The sequence below is a fragment of the Mastigoproctus giganteus genome, chromosome 10, assembly GCF_048544385.1.
Source record: "Mastigoproctus giganteus isolate SK-2022 chromosome 10, ASM4854438v1, whole genome shotgun sequence".
Lineage (NCBI taxonomy): Eukaryota > Metazoa > Arthropoda > Arachnida > Uropygi > Thelyphonidae > Mastigoproctus > Mastigoproctus giganteus.
The window spans coordinates 140,512,796-140,533,556 of record NC_143584.1 but is presented as its reverse complement, the minus strand read 5'-3'; the positions used below and the strand labels follow the sequence as shown (position 1 = coordinate 140,533,556).

Genomic DNA, 20,761 nt, shown 5'->3' with positions numbered 1-20,761 from the left:
TCTGCCTACATGATCAGCACAATTCAGAGGAAAATTATGTTCTATGAAGATGCAAAGAAACATTCAGCACATATGGCATTGTTGTCTCCCTAAAATGCAACATCTATTTTTGCATTATTTCTGTGCACTGCATATTATCATTTCTGCTTATTTGTTTGCAAATATCTGATTACATCCATCTCCCACCACTTGAAACTGAAGAATTACAATTACATAAGGTAAACATGTTACCTTTTTCAGATTTTACAATATATGGAAAATCTTGCATATATCTTCTGAAGCTTTTTGTCTTATTTCTTTGGCATCTTACTGAAAGATATTGTTAATACAATTCCAACAAAATATCTTAAATTACAGAGAACAATGCTATTATTGTGAATTTCTATTTTGAAACATACACGTACAATAGCACACCTCACATCCAATCTGTTAACAAAACTGAGCAGGAATTTTCAAATTTTTTTAAAATATTCCAATTTTAACAGTGTTTTATTGTTAATTTGGAAAAATAAAAAGATGAATAAACACTTTGTCAACAACTATATTGTGATGGTGATATGGGGAAGGGATTAATCAAGTAAAAAAGATGGATTCTTTGTTGTAAATCGAGAGTGTGGCAGCTATGGGTGAGTCATCACAGGATCTTCTGCCTTGTCAAAGCAAGGTCAAAATGATATGATGGAGCTGGAATCTCAACTAACAAGTTATCCCCTCCCTTCTGAATTCAGGAGGTGTGGTAATAAAGTTCCTGGACCGGTGTAGTTGAGGTTGAGGTAGTAGTAGTATGTGATGCAAAAAAGCAAGTGTATGAGCTTATGCAGCATCAGCCAAAAAAAAAAAAAAAAAAAAAAAAAAAAAAATCACACCATTCCCTCCAAATGCCTGTCCAGTTCCTCCTTAAATTTATTCAACCTATCAACTCCCACAACGACAGATGGAAGTTTGTTCCAGAAATTAACCACCCGCTGGCTAAAGGCAAATTTCCGCACATCTATTCTACATCTGTTTTTTCTTAATTTGAATTTATGCCCCCTTAGGTTCCTAATCTGAACAAGTGGAAGGATCCCATCAGAATTCAGCGTGCTCAACCCATTCAAGGCCTTATATACCTCAATCAGATCACCGCGCAGGTGCGTAGTCTCCAGCCACTGAAATTTGCAGAACTTAAGCCTCTCTTGGTAAGAGGATCCCTTCATTCCCCTCACCAATCTTGTTGCCCTTCTCTGTACACGCTCAAGTAAATCTACATCCTTCCTAAAATGAGGCCTCCAGACCTGTATGCAGTACTCAAGGCGTGGCCTGACCATTGCCTTATACAGAGGGACAATCACCTCCTTCTCCCTGCTAGCAAAATTCCTACATATCATTGACAAAACCCCATGACCTGCCCTGGCAGCCTGTCTGCATTGCTCAGAAAACTTCACATCTGACTGCACAATTACTCCCAGGTCTTTTTCATTTTCTACCACCTTAAGTGTAGTACCACACAGTTGGTACGTTTCTCTGGGGTTATTTCTACCCATATGCAGTACTTTGCATTTGTCAAGGTTAAACTTCAGTTGCCACTTCTTAGCCCATCTGCCCAAATTATCTAGATCCTGTTGCAGTAGCACACTGCCATTACTGTCATTAACAATCCTGCCAACCTTTGTATCATCTGCAAACTTCGACATTAAGCCTGATATACCTTCATCAATATCATTGATAAATATATAAAACAACAGTGGACCTAACACCGAACCCTGTGGGACTCCACTAATTACATTAGTCCATGAAGAGCAGCACCCACTGATTACTGCCTCTGTCTTCTCCCACTTAACCATCCTTTTATCCATTGTAGCAACTTACCCTTAACACCATTCTGCTCCAATTTGTACAATAGTCTTCCATGCGCAACAGTGTCAAACGCTTTCCTGAAATCCAAATATATGATATCAAAATTATTTTTTGCATCCAGTTCCTTTGTAACCACATCATAATATCCTATCAAATTTGTCAGACAAGACTTTCCCTTAACAAACCCATGCTGTGTCTGAATTATTGCTGCAGTCTTGTCTAGATGATCCTGCAATGCATCTTTAACCAGTGACTCCATTATTTTACCCGGAACAGAAGTTAAACTAACTGGTCTGTAATTACTCGTGTCACCCTTCGATCACCCTTTGTGAATTGGGGATACATTTGCACATCTCCAGTCTGTGGGAACCTTTCCTGAGTCCAATGATGCTCTCATAATTATGGCTAAGGGTTTGCTTAGTTGCTTTGCTGCCTCCTTTAATATAACTGGATAGATCCCATCCACCCCAGGTGCTTTTCTTATGTTAACTTCAACAATTTCTCCTCCACTTTGCTTTCAGTTATTCCAAAATCATTAAGTATCCTGCTACAATTTGATAACCTTCTGCCATTTTCAAACCTTAATAATTCCTCATGTGTGAATGTAGATGCAAAATACTCATTCAGTTTGTTTGCTATCTGAGCAGGATCATCAACACTGGAACCATCGATGTAAAGTGGACCAATCAGATTCATCCCCTTCCTTTTAGTGTTTATATAAGTAAAGAAATCCTTGCTATTTTTCTTGGCATCTTTTGCCAAGGATTTCTCGTAATCTGCCTAACCTCCTTTGAGACCTGATTACAGACTAGCTTATATCTGCCATAGGCTTCTGAGTCGCTTGAAAATTTATATGCATCCCATGCATTTTTCTTCTCTGTTACGAGTCTCATTAGTTCATTAGGTTATGTTTGATGAGTTTGAAAATAAATGGAAATAGTACGTTGTAGTTCAAACTTCCTCCAACAGATAGTAGTACAGAGTGGGTTGACGGGTTGCAAATAATGACCAGTTTCATTAGTGGTGCTAATGTTCTGTTATGATTTTGCAATGGAGCAAAACCACTGAAAATGAACAAACATTAAATATTTCTTTAAACTGGGAAAATCTGTAACAGAAAGATATGAAATGTTAAAAACTGTTTATGTATAAGATGGATGTGAGGATGTCTGCAATTACCAAAGAAGTGGGCATCCATCAACTTCTCAAATGAGGACAGGGTTGTAAAAGTTTTGGAAATTGTGGCAAAAGATAATCATTTGACCCTCAGAATGATGGCTAATGAGTTAGATACAAATAAGGAGATGATTTGTCAAATTCTGCATGAAGACTTAGGGAAAGAGTTGTTTGTTTGTTTGTTTGGGGATTTATTAGGTGCATCGGCATCTGTGGCCAAAGTGCACCATAGGGAAAGAGAACGTCTGCACAAAATTTGTCCCTCACGGATGAACAGCACAAAGACAATCCAGACTTCCTAATTTCCTCAACCATATTGTCACTGGAGATGAGTGCTGGGTGTCTCAGTACGACTCAGAAACAAAGTGTCAGAGCATGCAATAGACTTCAAAATCATCACCAAGGGCCAAAAAAATTTTGTTTACAAATGCCCAGGATCAAGACGATGCTGACCATGCTTTTCAACAGACAGGGTATGATTCACTAGGAATTTTACCTGAAGAGGAGAGAGTCAATGCTGCATTCTATATACAGGTGTTGCAAAGGCTATTGAAGTGAATTTCCCAGGTGAAGCCACTTTCAAGAGAAAGGCAGTGGTTCTTTTTGCACAACAATGCCCCTGCCCATTCCACACTTGTTGTGAAATGCATTTCTAACAAAACATGGCACTGTGCAGATCAAACACCCACCCTACTCTCCTGATCTAGCACGAATGGACTGCTTTCCCAAGTTGAAAATTGCTCTCAAAGGAAAGAGATTTCAGGATATCGAGAACATAAGAAAAATGTAACCACCAAACTGAACATCATCTCTTTGGATGCCTTCGCTATTTTGTGAAAATAAAAAGATGGAGAAACTCTTTGTCAACAACTACATGTATATTATGATGGTGAGGTGTAGAAGGGACTAATCAAGTAAAAAAGATGGACCCTTTGTTTTAAATTCAGAGCACTGGCAGCTATGGGCCAGTCATCCCAGGATCTTGTTTCATCAATGCACAGGTCAAAACATGTTGGAGCTGGAATCCTCAACTAACAAGGCATCCTGCCCCCTTCTGAATTCACAAGGTTTGGCAATAAAGTTCCTGAACCAGAGTTTTTGCATTATGCTTGATGAGTTTGAAAATAAATGGAAGTGGTATGTTGTAGCGCAAACTTCCTCCAACAAATGGGTACAGAGATTGTCCAGTAGGTTGAGTGGTTGCAAAAAATGCCCAGTTTCATTAGCGGCTCTAATCTTCTGTATCATGATTTTGTAATGGAGCAATAAAAAAAATATTAAATTTTGCCTTAAACTGGGAAAATCTGCAGCAGAAACATATGAATGTTAAAAATTGTTTATGGCAATGAAATGTCAAGTCATACCAATGTGTTTGAATAGTAAAAGTGATTCATAAATGGAAGTAAGGACACTGGTGATGACCCAAGTGGTAGGTGTCTGTCAAACTCTCAAAACGAGGTCAGGGTTGAAAAAGTTTGGGAAATTTTGGCAAGAGATCATCATTTGAACCTCAGAATGATGGCTGATGAGTTGGGCATGAATAAATGAATAAGGAGACGATTCGTCAAATTTTCAAAACATCAAATTTTAAAATGAGGATTTAGTAAAACGAAGGTCTGAAAAATTTGAGCTTCCAGCCTCATGGATGAGCAAAAGCAATGAAGAGTATCTGGATGAAATCTCGTGAAGATTTCATTCAGACTTATGAAGACAATCCTAATTTCCTCAAATGTACTGCCACTGGAGATAAGTGTTGGGTGTTTCACACAACCCTGAGATGAATCATCAGAGCATGCAGTGGACTTCAACTTCATCACCAAAGCCTAAAAAAGTTTCACTTACAGAAGTCCAGGTTCAAGATAATGCTTGTTGTGTTTTTCAATAAACAGGGTGTGATTCACAAGGACTGTACCTCAAAGAGAGTGAGTCAATGCTGCTTTTTCACTTACAGAAGTCCAGGTTCAAGATAATGCTTGTTGTGTTTTTCAATAAACAGGGTGTGATTCACAAGGAATGTACCTCAAAGAGAGTGAGTCAATGCTGCTTTTTATGTACAAGTACTTTGAAAACTATTGAAGCACATTTCTGAGGTAAGGGCACAATTTCAAGAATAAGGCAGATAGTTCTTGTTGCATGACAATGCCTCTGCACATTCTGCACTTGTCGTGAAGACATTTCTGATGAAACATGGCATTGTACAGATCAACCATTCATCCTACACTCCAAATCAGGCATCAGCAAACTTTTTCTTCTTTCCTAAGGTGAAAACTCCCCTCAAAGGAAAGAGAATTCAGGATATTGAGAACATAAAGAAAATGTAATCACCAAACTGAACATCATCTCTTTGGACGCCTTCACTGACTCTTTTAAGAAAGATTTTAAACAGTGTAATAAGTGCATTCAATCAGGTGGTGATTACTTTGAATAAAAATAAACCATTTTTGAGCTTCTTCACTTTGTGTTCTCTTTATTGCACCTGGAACTTTACTGGAACTCTACTACCACACCTAGTACAAAGGCTGCACTGCACAGCATTCATGAAGTTACTATAGTGTTAGTCTGGAACCTGATGGCATTGCCCACTGATGCCCATCACTGGGCAATTCCATCAACCATTTATAGTGGTTGATGGAATTGCCCAGTGCTCATAGTGGAGAGGTTACCAAGGGGGATAGTGATATCGCTGTCATAAAAAATAAATATTGTTGTTTAGGTAATATTGTGCTATTAGTGATATGGCGGTTACACATGATGGTCAGGAGAACAGTCAGATATTATCATATAATTTTATCCATTTAAGAAATTTATCCATTTCCTAAATGGATAAAATTATATGATAATTTCCATTTATGATCCATCCATTTAAGAAAGCAGAAAAACTCTGCCAGATTGGCATCATTACCTATGACATGACAGAGCATCAAAGGTTCTTTAAGATTTGATAGAAAACTGAATGAGACTTGACAGCCATGAGTGTATAAGGTACATTCAATGAGATTATGCTTCATTGTGAGCAGAGAGTTTCAGTGAGTATACTGCAGAGGATCATTTCCTATGATGAGGAGAAAAAGGTGGGTAAGATGACTGTGACAACAATTCGTGCTCTGGTTAGATTAGTTCCGCCTTTCTGTTTACACAGAAGCTGGAGACCCATAACTGTGATTTGGGTTTTATTATAGAAAGAATTTATTATGCATTTGAGCTTGTCATAGAAGTGTCCATTGTTCCTAACATATCCTTCTTATATTAGATGTATGGTCAAGATATGGTATACAATATGTGACGAGACTGTGTTGGATGGATGTTTGGTGGCATTGTCTGCACATTCATTTCCTGATATCCCAGTGTGGCCGGAATCCAGCAAAAAATGATTGCTTGATGGTGTTCGTGGATATCCATCAGTTTAGGTCTTATGTGTGTTATTAAATGGTGGGTAGATGAGAAGGTATTTATAAGACTAACAGTGCACTCTGTGAGTCTGTATATATTATACGTTTTCGGATAGGCAGTCGGAGAATATTTTCTAGAGCAACCCTTGATGGTGCATAATTCAGCTGCATAGCTGCTGCATTCAGTGGAAAGTGACACAGAGAAGGTGTTATAAGGGAAGATGGCTACAGCATCCGCTCCACTCTCAGACTTTGATCCATCAGTATATATTTTTGTAAAATGCTGGTAAGTTTGTGTTTGGACAATATGGAGTTATTGTAAGTTGATATTTGCAATGGAACATTTTCCCCAGTTTAAGACATAATTGTTACAGGATAGTGTAATAGAAGACCATGGGTGATCTGGACTGTTTGAACCTTGAAGGACTTTGTCAAAGTGTATATTCCAAGTTTATGCTTGCAACCTGATACTAGCAGGCTGAGTTGTGCTGGGTTTATTTCTATAGTACATTGTAAACTGTGGATCACTAAGTATCAGCCAAATCTGAAAAACTGAGTGTAATTAATATTTTTATAATGAAAGAAACAATGAAATAAATAATAATAAAAAGAAACTTTTGTATGAAATGTAAAATTTAACTAAACAACAGGTCTAAAATTCACCAAAATATTTTTACCTTAAATGTTGCAGCAACATTAGTAAAATTGGCAATTCCTCCACCAATTAAAAGAATTTTACCTACAAATTAAAAAATGTTATTATATAACCATTTATGACAGATTACAGACTTAAGAAATTAAACTATTAAAGATTAAATACTAATATGGATACAATATATTTGTTATGATAGAAACACTTTTTAAAAAATTCAAAAAAAGCAGATGTAAATAAACTGACACAATACAAAGCATTCCTTCAAAAATGTAAAAATGAAATTACAGAAAATCTATGCAATTTAAATAATTACAAATACAGAATTTGTGAATGCTTCTTGAAAGGGTCAAAAGATAGGCAATGTGTCTGATAAGATCAGAAAAGGGCTTCCATATGAGGAAAGACTTCAAATATGTGGGCTATGGAACTTAGAAACTAGGCACCCTAGAGGAGGTGTATACTATAATAGTTACTAAGAGATTTCATTACATTCCTTGATGGCGCCTCCGTAGCCAGGTGGGAAGGAGCAGCAGTGCGTGGCACACGCTTCTTGATTAGACCGGGGTTTGAGCCCGTCACCACCAAATACGGAGGATGCGGAAAGGTCAGGGAATGACCACCGCATACCCCGGAGCAATATGGCCTTAGTTGCTAATGCTCCTAAAAACCAAATAACAACAACAACAACAACAACATTCCTTGATTTTTCTGTCATGAGATACTAAAACACTAAAATACTTGAAAGGGCATAAACTGACTTACACCACTCTGATTCTCACCAGCTCAAATGTACATAGTCTCAATTCTAATTTCAGTGATGTCAATTTCCACTTACAATTTTTCCAAATGCTGATTACTTTTTCTGACAGAATCTCAATTAACAGTTGCTTCAGCCATCACTCAATCTCAGTTGCCCTAATTATTTACTGTATGATTCCTTTCACTTCAAAGGTGGTACTTGTACATAACATCCACTCTGATATTCCTTGTCAGACTTCTGATCTGGAATCTCCACTTTATCTCCTTTAGCTAAAAATCCCTTTACCCCATTCTGTAAATTCATCTCTTCTCTCTATCATTCTCACAACTCTACTAATCACTCAGAATTTTTTGGCTTCTTTCTTTGAAACTCAGCTATCTCCAGTTTAAATTTCCTAAGAGTGAGGTAATTTTTCTTGGTGATTTTAATGATCATAACTCCAGCTGGCTTCAATCTAGTTACGCAGATCAATTCATCAAGATGCTGAGGCTTCGCAATTACTACTGACCTTACACAATTGGTTCGTCTCCTACCAGAATACTACATACGATATACAAAATGATACTACAATACCAAACCAACAGTTGTGAGCTTTTCACATCACCAATAACCCTTCAAAGGGCACGGTCAATATTAGTGGTTCTCTATGATTTAAGTGTACCTCAGATCACAACTTGGTGATGCTTACTTCTCAAACAGAGTCTCTTTAATGGTCATCCTTAGCCTCATGTTGCTAGATAAAATTAGGATGCAAAATGGAATGACCTGCACAATTCTATTCCTCATTTCCTTTGCCAGATTACTATTTTAAATCTCCAAATCCTAATGTCTGCTGATATGATATCAGTGAAATTATTCTTGTAGGAATGAAATCCTTGTAGGAATTCTTGTAGGAATGGTCCTTGAGGTTGTCACAGACATTCTCTCAGATATGCCAGACAAGCTGTATACCTGGGAGTCTAAAACGCTGATGGAACTGATATTCGGGTGACACTCAAGTCAAGTGGACCCAATTTCGGTGAAGTCCGAATGGTCTGTGACAGCCAAATCCTCTGCTTGCACCTTCACGATGGTGGGACTGTTAGTAATCCTGGGTATAACCCCCATGCACAAGTACATGGTGGGTGACCACCCAGGTGTGAACCAACGTAAGCAGGGGTCGAGGTGTGGCGCCCACACCACATGGAGGAACGCCGCCCCTCTATGTTACCAGGCAGTACTAAGTGGAAGATGACTCTCATCAACCGGTGAAATACCACCACTGCTTATTGGAGGCTTGAAGTGGTGGAACCCAATGTTTAGTCACTAGAGCTAAGTTCCAGTCAACCCTTCCCTATCTCTTCCATCATGCAGTATGATTGATGACTTTTGAGGTTATGATGAACGTCGTGGCGAGATCCAATATTCCTTACATTTCGAGGGTACAGCTCTAAAACGGTGTTCGCAGGCCGGCCGTTAGATAGTACACCGGACCAAACCTATTGGTAACTCTTTTGGAGGCTTCCGGATCAGCTAGTGTATAATCTTGCTACCTCTACTCTGCCAGATAGTGACTGGAGGGAGTCAGAGTACTGTATATGCAGGGAGCATTGTCGAGGCCACGTTATGTCAAGGATCTGGGTATATTCTTACCACATGTACGCCATATCCAAAAATTTCATTACTTCATACAGCATGTCCCACCCACTTTTTCTTACTATTGAATACACCATGAATTGTCAAACTAATAGAGCAAGCTTATCTGCGAAAAGATCTAAACCTCCCAAGCACTTCCTAATTCATTTCACAAATATGCGTGGTCTCAATTATAATCTCAGTGATGTCCATTTCCACTTACAGTCTGCCAAACCTCATGTACTTTTTCTGACAGAATCTCAGTTATCGGTTGATTCAACTACTGCTCATCTCAGATGCCCAAATTATTCGCTGTATGATTCCTTTTGCCTCAAAGGTGGTACTTGTGCATATGTCCGTTCTGATATTCCCTGTCAGAGACTTGGCAATTAGGAATCTCCTCTCTTTGATCTTCTCTGGCTTAAAATCTCTCTACCTCATTGTGTCAAATTCATCTGTTGTCTCTACCGTTCTCCCAACTCGACTAATCACTTGGAGCTCTTTGACTTCCTCTTGTTGCAACTTGACTTTCTCCAGTCCAACTCTCCTAACAGTGAGGTAATTTTCCTTGGTGATTTTAATGTTCACAACCCCAGCTGGCTTCCGTTTTCTAGTCACACCGACCCAGCAGGTCGAGATGCTGAGGCTTTTGCAATTACTAATGACCTAGCACAGATTGTTCATTTACCTACAAGAATACCGGACAATCCTAATCATACAGCCAATACGCTTGATCATTTTCTCACAAACAACCCTTCTAAGTACGCGGTTGAAGTGAGAGGTCCTTTAGGCACTTCAGATCACAACTTGGTGATTGTCTCTTCTCCAATGGAACCTTTATCTCATGGCTATTCCCAACATTGTGTTGTTTGGCATTAAAAGAATGCAAAATGGGACGACCTGCGAGACTTCTTTTCTTCTTTTCCTTGGTCGGATTACTGTTTCAAAACTTCAGATGTCAACATTTGCTCAGATCATGTCAGTGAAATTATTCTTGCAGGAATGGAATCCTTTATCCCACACTCAACTTTAAAATCTCATCCTTTATCTAAACCTTGGTTTTCCAATAAATGTGCTAAGGCTGTCCAAGAGAAGAATGTTGCATATCGTAATTGGCTTGTTTCTAATTCTTCAGTTTCATTTTCTGCCTACACCAAAGCTCGCAACAATTGTAAAGCAGTTATTAATCAGTCCAAACTAGAGTTTGAACAGGCTAAGAGTAGAAAACTTGCTTCTTGCCCTAATGGTAGCCGAGCATTCTGGTCTCTTGCCAAAGCTATTGGCCGCAACTTTGGCCCATCTCTGCTTCCACCTCTGTCCAAACCAGATGGTTCTGTTGTCACTTCAGCCAAGGATAAAGCTGACCTGCTAGCATCCCATTTTTCTTCCAGCTCATGTATTAATGATCTTGGTAAAACACCTCCCACCATTCCCAACACACTCCATTCAATGCCTCCTGTGGTCTTCCGTCAAAAGGATATCAGAAGGATTTTGATGAATCTCGATGCTAAGAAAGCTCCAGGTCCTGATGGTATTTCTCCACTTGTTCTCAAAACCTGTGCTCCTGAACTTACTCCTATTCTTTGCCGCCTTTTTTCACTTTCTTATTCTAAAGGTGTTTTTCCTTCTGCTTGGAAATTTGCTCATCTCCAGGCAGTTCCTAAAAAGGGTGACAAATCCCTCCCATCCAATTATCGTCCCATTGCAATTACTTCTACTCTTTCTAAAGTAATGGAGAAATCAATTAACCACTAACTCTTAAACTACCTAGAAACCTTCCATCTGATCAACGATCACCAGTATGGATTCCGTCAGTGTCGATCCACTGGTGATATTCTGGCTTATGTTACACATTTATGGACTAATTCAATGGAAAGGTTCGGTGATTCACAAGTAGTTGCTCTTGACATCTCAAAGGCTTTTGATTGTGTTTGATTGTGCATAAAGGTCTTCTAAACAAGCTTCCATCTTATGGTTTGCCAACTGTTTTTAGTAATTGGTTATCCAGTTTTCTCTCTGATCGCTCACTGAGGGTGATGGTTGATGGCTCTCTGTCTTCTAACTTCTCCACTAATGCCGGTGTCCCCCAAAGTTCAGTTCTTTCCCCCACTCTTTACCTCTTGTATATCAATGACCTTCTTCCATTGACTGGAAATCCTATCCATAGTTTTGCCGATGATAGCACATTGCATTCAACTTTCCATTTTGAGAAACCTTGTCCTGCTCAATCAGCTTCAACTTCTCGAAAATCTGCTACCAATTCCTTAAATGCCGATCTTCAGGTAATTCTCCAGTGGGGCAAAGACAACTTAGTTGATTTCAACCCTTCTAAAACTGAGTCTTGTCTTATATCTCGCAAAAAGGATTCTTCTGCTGCTATGCTTATCTTTAGTGACACTCCAATTTCTAGGCAAAAGGATATATCTCTTTTGGGGATTACCCTGACTTCTAATCTCTCTTGGCACAAGCACATTACAAATATTGCTTCCTCTGCATCTAAAAAACTTGGTTTTCTCTTTCGCTCTCGGCGTTACTTTTCTTCCAAACAGCTGATCACTCTGTATAAATCGCAAATCAGCCCTGCCATGAAATATTGTTCCCACATCTGGGGTGGTGCCCCCAAAACCTCTCTCAGGCTTCTTGATTCCATTCAGAAGAGGGCAGTTAGGTTAATTAATGATTCATCTCTAACAGAGTCTCTCTCTCCACTCGCTGTCTCATAGACACACTGTTTCTGCTGCATGCCTCTTCTACAGATACTTCCATGGGCACTGTTCTTCTGAATTGGCTTCTATAATTCCTGCTCTCTCTTTCAAAACAGTCCGAACACGTGCCGCCACCAGCCAACATCCGTTTACTGTCCAACTTCAAACCCACAGAACCAACTTTTCATCTTCCTCATTTATTCATTCAACTGCCGTTTTCTGGAACAACCTTCCTTCATACTTATTTCCTGAAAATTACAATCTACAGAAGTTCAAGTCCAATGTCAACAAATATCTTCTTTCGTCTTCTCAATCTCCAACCCAAGCACGGTACTAAGTACTATAGGTTCTAATACCTCTTGTGTTTGGAGTTCAGATAAAAAAAAAAAAAAAAAAAAAATCCTTTATTCCATATTTCACCCTCTAAATCTTGGTTATCCAATAAATGGGCTTAGGGTTCCAGATAAGAATGTGGCATATCATAATTGGCTCGTATCCAAATCTCCAGCTTCATTTTCTGCCTACACCAAATTCAGCAACAAATGTAAAACAATTATCATTAATTTAAACATGATATTTTAGGTTAAGAGTAGAAAACTTGCTTTTTATCCAAATGGTAGTCAAGCTTTGGTCTTTAGCCAAGTGATTGACGACTTCTTCTGCCCATATATACTTCCACTTCTGTTACAACCTAATGGTTCTATTGCATCATCATCTAAAGATAACTTATTAGCACCCTACTTTTCATTCTAACTCTTGTATCGATTATCTTGGAAAATTACCTCTAACCATACCAAACACACTCCACTTAATACTTCCCATGATTTTTCTGACGGAAAGGTGTTAGAAGAATTCCAAACAATCTTGATGCCTAAAAAGCTCCAGACAGAATTTCCTGATCTGGCCTGAAAAAACAGGGCTTGTTCTTGTTCTGTGTTACTTTTTAACATTTCCTTGTTCCACTGGTATTTTTCCTTCAACATGGAAATTTGCTCACATCCATCCAGTTCCTAAAAAGCTGATAAATCCCTCCCTTCCAATTATCATCACATTGCATTTACCTCTATTCTTTTCAAAGTAATAGAAGAATACAACAACCACTACTCTTAAAATACCTTTTAATGTGAGGCTGATAATATTTTAGGACAGAAAGCCTCAAATTATGTAAAATTCAAAGTATGAAATTAGTTAGTGTATTTGCATCATTACTACACAGTTGAATTTTTTAGACAAACCAATGTTTGTACATTGCATCATTATTGTCGAGATATTGCGAAATCCTCCACAATTCACTGTGTAGGATTTCGCACCTTATACCTCAAATAAGTAATGCTTCCCCATTAGAGAAGACTACTGTTTTCAGTTGAGGACCACCATTCAAGAAGCATAGTTTCAAAGCTATTTGGCTTCTCATCAGTGAGTGAGTAGGTACCCAGTGGTATAAGGGGTAGCAATCTAGTTGTGACATATTCCACAATATGAGGGATTCCAAAATAATATGTATAAAATAAAATATATGGCCAAAGAAGCACACCTTTTGGCATCCCTCATATCGGGTAAATATGTCACAATTGGATTGTCACCCTTTATACCCACTCACTGATGAGAAGCCAAATAGCTTCAAAACAGTGCGTGCTGTCTGAGTGGTTGTACTCAACTGAAAATAAGTAACAGTAGTCTTCCCTGATTGGGAAACATTACTTATTTGAAGAATAAAGAAGGCAACTAGTTATGAAGGATTTCGCAATATGAGATGTTACAATAATGATACCAATGTACAAACCTTGGTTTGTACATTGGCATCATTGTCTTTTAATGGAGAGCACATTCTGCAAATTATGTGATATTGTCGGCATACAAATGTTTCCACAATATATGGAATATTCTTCGTCATATTATTCACATAAATAGCAAACAAAGTAGCACTGAGTACTGACCCTTGTAGAACACCTTGGACATATGAATGAAATAATACATTTCTATAGCAAATCTGGAAGCAAATCTGCAAATCTGGAATGTCTTATAAAGGGGGATTTTAACTTCACAGATATTGACTAGAACTTGTGAGTTGGTCACTCACACACTAGTCAGACTTTTGGGGATTTATTGGATGATTGTTTTCTACAGCAGCATGTTCGAGAGGCAACCAGAGAAAGTATTACTCTTGATCTGATTATCAGCAGTGATCATTCGTGTATTAAGAATTTGCAGATAAAGGAACCACTAGGTGGCAGTGATCACAGTGTACTGATGTGGGATTTACTTAAAGATTTAATTACCATCAGGGTTTTTGCTTCCGTAAAGGTGAGTACAATGGTCTCCGACAGTTTTTAAATTCTGTACAGTGGGATAAACTGACTATGTTACCAACAGTAAATTCTAAGTGGGAAGCATTCAAGGAATTAATCGTGGAAGCTACTAAAAGTTTCATACCTATTAAGAAATATTGTTCAAGGTTTAGGCCTAAATGGATATCTAATGAACTAATGAGACTCGTAATAGAGAAGAAAAATGCATGGGATGCATATAAATTATCAAGCGACTCAGAAGCCTATGGCAGATATAAGCTAGTCTGTAATCAGGTGACAAAGGAGGTTAGGCAGGTGAAGGCAGATTACGAGAAATCCTTGGCAAAAGGTGCTAAGAAAAACAGCAAGGATTTCTTTACTTATATAAACTCTAAAAGGAAGGGGTTGAATCTGATTGGTCCACCTGACATCGATGGTTCGACTGTTGATGATCCTGCTCAGATAGCAAACAAACTGAATGAGTATTTTGCATCTACATTCACACATGAGGAATTATTAAGGTTTGACAATGGCAGAAGGTTATCAAATTGTAGCAGGATACTTAATGATTTTGGAATAACTGAAAGCAAAGTGGAGGAGAAATTGTTGAAGTTAGACATAAGAAAAGCACCTGGGGTGGATGGGATCTATCCAGTTATATTAAAGGAGGCGGCAAAGCAACTAAGCAAACCCTTAGCCATAATTATGAAAGCGTCCTTGGACTCAGGGGAGGTCCCCACAGACTGGAGATGTGCAAATGTATCACCAATTCACAAAGGGGGATTGAAGGGTGACACGAGTAATTACAGACTAGTTAGTTTAACTTTTGTTTCGGGTAAAATAATGGAGTCACTGGTTAAAGATGCATTGCAGGATCATCTAGACAAGACTGCAGCAATAATTCAGACACAGCATGGGTTTGTTAAGGGAAAGTCTTGTCTGACAAATTTGATAGGCTATTATGATGTGGTTACAAAGGAACTGGATGCAAAAAATAATTTTGATATCATATATTTGGATTTCAGGAAAGCTTTTGACACTGTTGCGCATGGAAGACTATTGTACAAATTGGAGCAGAATGGTATTAAGGGTAAGTTGCTACAATGGATAAAAGAATGGTTAAGTGGAAGAAGATAGAGGGTGGTAATCAGTGGGTGCTGCACTTCTTGGACTAATGTTATTAGTGGAGTCCCACAGGGTTTGGTGTTAGGTCCACTGTTGTTTTGTATATTTATCAATGATATTGATGAAGGTACATCAGGCTTAATGTCGAAGTTTGCAGATGATACAAAGGTTGGCAGGGTTGTTAATGACAGTAATGGCAGTGTGCTACTGCAACACGATCTAGATAATTTGGGCAGATGGGCTAAGAAGTGGCAACTGAAGTTTAACCTTGACAAATGCAAAGTACTGCATATGGGTAGAAGTAACCCCAGAGAAACGTACCAACTGTGTGGTACTACACTTAAGGTGGTAGAAAATGAAAAAGACCTGGGAGTAATTGTGCAGGCAGATATGAAGTTTTCTGAGCAATGCAGACAGGTTGCCAGGGCAGGTCATGGGGTTTTGTCAATGATATATAAGAATTTTGCTAGCAGGGAAAAGGAGGTGATTATCCCTCTGTATAAGGCAATGGTCAGCCCACGCCTTGATTACTGCATACAGGTCTGGAGGCCTCATTTTAGGAAGGATGTAGATTTACTTGAGCGTGTACAGAGAAGGGCAACAAGATTGGTGAGGGGAATGAAGGGATCCTCTTACCAAGAGAGGCTTAAGTTCTGCAAATTGCAGTGGCTGGAGACTAGGCACCTGCACGGTGATCTGATTGAAGTATATAAGGCCTTGAATGGGTTGAGCACGCTGAATTCTGATGGGATCCTTCCACTTGTTCAGATTACGAACCTTAGGGGGCATAAATTCAAATTACGAAAGGACAGATGCAGAATAGATGTGCGGAAATTTGCCTTTAGCCAGCGGGTGGTTAACTGCTGGAACAAACTTCCATCTGTCGTTGTGGAAGTTGATAGGTTGAATAAATTTAAGGAGGAACTGGACAGGCATTTGGAGGGAATGGTGTGATATATTTTTTTTTTTTTTGGCTGATGCTGCATAAGCTCATACACTTGCTTTCTTGCATCACATGCCACTACTGCTACTACTATTACGGTGATCTGCATGTGGACAGAAGAGGGCAAACCATAGAAGCCTTACTCGATCATTAGAACCTTTCCCTACTTAACACTGGATTGTATATATATATGTATTTCCCAACAGGCTTAACCACAGCTGTTGATCTTTCTCTATGCTCTTCCATTCTATTCCCATGTGTAGCCTGGAAAGCACTAAATGACCACTCAGCACTGATCATTCTCTATAATCTGTAAATTACAAACATCAATATTATTGCACAGGGAAAACCAATTAACATGAAAATTTTCCAAAGCAGACAGGAAAACTTTCTCTGTAAGCATCTCTCTTTCTCTCTCTTAACAATCAGATTATCCAGACTCAGAACTCTAGTTACACTTTGCCTCTACAGCTATTAAAGACACAGATTAATTTGGAGAACAATCAAACTGGATGGGAAATACTCATCAGTAATACTCCCCAATCTTCAATAAAAATGGATGAGATATATCTCCTCAGGAAATAGCAAATGCCCTTTCAAAAACTGTTTGCAATGTATGAGTAGTTTCATAGACTGATCACAAGCTGTGATCAGTCTGTGAAATAGCCTTAGCGTCACTTTTGATCTTTTATAATAGAATTCTGTTGAAAAATTCATATTCACAATCCTTGAGCTATTGTTTTGTTTTAGCCTACCTCAAATGCAAAAACGACTAATCAGTCCTACATAATGTGATCAGTATCATATACAGCTGCTCAAGCAGCTTATTGAAAAAAATGGTTCATAAGTGAGTCATATGGTTTCTAGAAATAAATGACAATTCGTATAGTTCACAAAACAGATGTACACTGGATATGATGAAAGCTGAGAGCAAACAACCAGAACATTTTCATCAGAAAAGAACATTTTGTAATGTTAATCTCAAATCTTGACATAGAAAAAGGATTCTATACCATTCGATTTACTAGCCCACTCTATTTCTCTGTACAATTGTTCATTGTACTCATTAGGCCTATAACACACTCCTACTCTTATTTTTGCTTTCACAGTGCTTATGTCACACCAAACTGACTCAACAGTGCACTGTTCATCTATATCAACTGGATGCACTTCTTTTGATTTTATGTTTTTCTTAATTAACAGCATAACACCTCCTCCCTTTCTATCCTGTCTGTACACATTGTACTCCCCAAATTCCAGTTCAGCATTCCTTATATCCGTGTGACACCACGTCTCTGCTATCCCAACAATATCCGCCTTTGATGTCTTGACCAACACTTCAAATTCATCAAATTTATTTACTATACTTCTAGCATTGGTATACATGCAAGCATATATGCTCCTACTCCTATTCTTAGTTACCCTAACACATCCCATATACCCACCTATTTCAGGAAGACTGCCATCCATCCCTGAAACCCCCAACACCACACGCTCCAGGTTGCTACTTATTCTAATAGAAGTTTTGCAAGAATCACCTCCACCTCTGCCTACGGCTACTGTTAAACTATTAGTCTTTGTATCCTCCCAAGCTATCAGTTTTCCGACCCACCTAACACTGCCTCGATAGCATCAGCAAATATTCTTGCACCCTTTCTATTTAAGTGTATCCCATCTCTATAGAAGCAGTCTCTCCTGTTAACAAGTACAGTCCAGGCTGAAAAAAATTCTACCCCTTGAGCCTTGCACATTCTTTCCAGGGCCGAATTGATCAACAAGGCTCTCATCATATACTCCCTTCTATCGTGTCTGGGCAGAATTTCAGACACTTTCAAATTCAACCCTAATTCTCGGCTTTTGTTCAACAGCGACCTGTACTTGTTAAGTAATTCTGCCGGTCTCCTACTCCTAATATCATTAGTGCCAACGTGTACAACTATATCACCTTTTGTGCCCTTAAAAGATGATATCTGCTCTACAACGTCATCAACCTTTGCCCCTGGCAGACATACCCTGGTCCTGTTCCACATATCCTTTTTACAAAGCATGTTTCCCGTTTCCCTGACAATAGAATCACCAACAACTACTAGTTCCTGTGGGATCAGCGCATTCTGCCTTTGGGGTTGCCGCTATGTTGCGTGATGACCAAGTGCAAGCTCTGGTGTTGATGTGGGCAGCTGAGAGCCTGATGGGCCCCTCAATTTAGATCTTTCGAGGGCATCCACCCTGTCCTTCAAACTCTCATAAAGGCCCATAACAACGTTGAGTTGTCGCCTGATTTCCTTACACTCCTTACATCGCGCACACACAAAGACATCCCCCATGGCAATGTCATGTTCCGTTCCAGAGAGTTCGGTAAACATTTCACAAGTTGCACATTTTTTTAGGCTGTGATGCGTTGGAGAATCGCCCCCCTCAGTTCTCCCCTGAGTCACAACACTCCTGCCACTTTGTGCCCGTTGCTTTGCTGCTCTAGTTTGGGGCATGATACTTTAAATTAATAAAATCAATAAATTAAATTAATTAAATGTCAATACTACGCTATCTAATAGAAACAGTGAAGCGTATTACTCTATAAATTATACGTTAGAGCTACCTAACTACCTCAATTAAAAATTTGAATTCCCTACCACTATATACAAAAACAATGGCTGCAAGATTCGAACGAAATAATGGTATTACGTATATCTACAAAAACTGTTTATCTAAATTAAAATAAAAATAACCAGCATAACTATAACTATAAGACTACATATTAAGTACAATATAAAATAACAATTATGTAAATAAAAAGGCAAACACTTATTGTTTTTTTCGGAGCCTGCAACTGATAGCTGTAATTTTTAAAGAGAGTCAGCACCCTCTTTCTTTTATTGGGTGATTTTAATGGTTGGTACCCATTAAAACCACCCAATAAGCAGAAAGGAGCAGGATTTGTGCTACAAATTCTTCAATGTCTTTGGTAGTACATGGATGATTTGGTGAGAAGTATCAGAAGTAATAGTGAAAGGATATTTAAGCATAACAACAACAGACAGTAACTTCTTCAATTAAGCTCTGAAAAGAGAGATGTCTGGATAGTATTCTTGCACTTATAGTACCACCAAACTTCTGTAGATGGAAGAAGTTAAATTTCTGTCTTTTTGATGCAATGTATAATTTTTAATTTTTGAAATAACCTGTGGGGTTAAATTAGTCTTCTGCAAGCAGATGGCTGTTGGATCAAATTAGGTGATTACATCATAGAGATCATAAGTATTGCTGAGTAAGCCTCTGCAGTTCCGTTGAAGGATGTGCTTCATTATTTGTTTTTGCTAGAGGAAGACCAATCTGCTTCTGCCAGTCCTGTTTGCTTTTTTTTTTTGAAAAAATAGTTATCGCTAATCCTGACCTCTTTCTTCTATGTTTGAAGCAATAGCATATTCCGTCTCCATACTGTCTTCTTAATGGAAACCAAGTAATTGTAACAGTGTCCATACTATTCAGATTTGCTTGTACTGATTCAACAGTATCTGGCCTTTGCAGTTTCTCTATTTGATCAGGTGAAGTGATTTTTGGTTGAAATGTGATCAGGGTGTTATTTTTTTAGTCTGCAGATGTGGCTTTGAAGATGGGAGACGCCTTGAAAGCACAGATGGGTTCCATTCTGAAATTAATGTAACAGGAGAAATTGACTCCTCTCTCTTTGGACTGCTACTGTCTGGTAACTCTGAACAGTGGATGCATATGTAAGTAAGCCCTAGCATAATTAATTTTACTTGTTTTCTCATTTCTTGGTAAGTTACTTTATTCTCAATCTTATATTTTTGAATTTTTTTCTCCTAGTTTCCAACGATCACATACTTTTCAGAAAACAGGATGTTTAGCAGGAATGCAGGATGAAAGCAGGAATTATTTAGGCAATTATTTGTGAATGAATTTTAGATCTGCACAAATAACAATAAAAAATTACAGTGTGGATATGTTGCAGAATTTTCAGTTTGTGCATGATTTTTTGACTGCACTTTGCACAAAGTGATGTCATAACCCTGATAATTTAAATACAAGGGTCCAATCTCTCTATTATGTTGTGGATGTTTTGAAACATTATTGTGCATTTAATAAATCACATTTTTGTTACTCAAAGCTGTAATAATGCATTTTTTTTAATCCATAATGTTTATTTAATTTTTTTTAGGCAAGAAAAAGGTTGGTAGACAAACATTGCACTGTCCAGTGGATGTGAAAAATCATTTTAAAAGTTGCTAGTAGGCCATTTATATTATTTCTG

At 38.4% G+C, this 20,761-nt stretch overlaps 1 protein-coding gene across 2 annotated transcripts in view; it reads right to left on the bottom strand.

Moving 5' to 3' along the window:
- ATPCL (ATP-citrate synthase) overlaps nt 1–20,761 on the bottom strand; it is a 551,864-nt gene that overhangs the window by 304,803 nt on the left and 226,300 nt on the right. For both annotated transcript variants that reach the window (XM_090382775.1, XM_090382774.1), the window contains exon 11: nt 7,079–7,140. In XM_090382775.1, the coding sequence (XP_090238901.1) occupies nt 7,079–7,140 (62 nt within the window). The remainder of the gene's footprint in view (nt 1–7,078; nt 7,141–20,761) is intronic.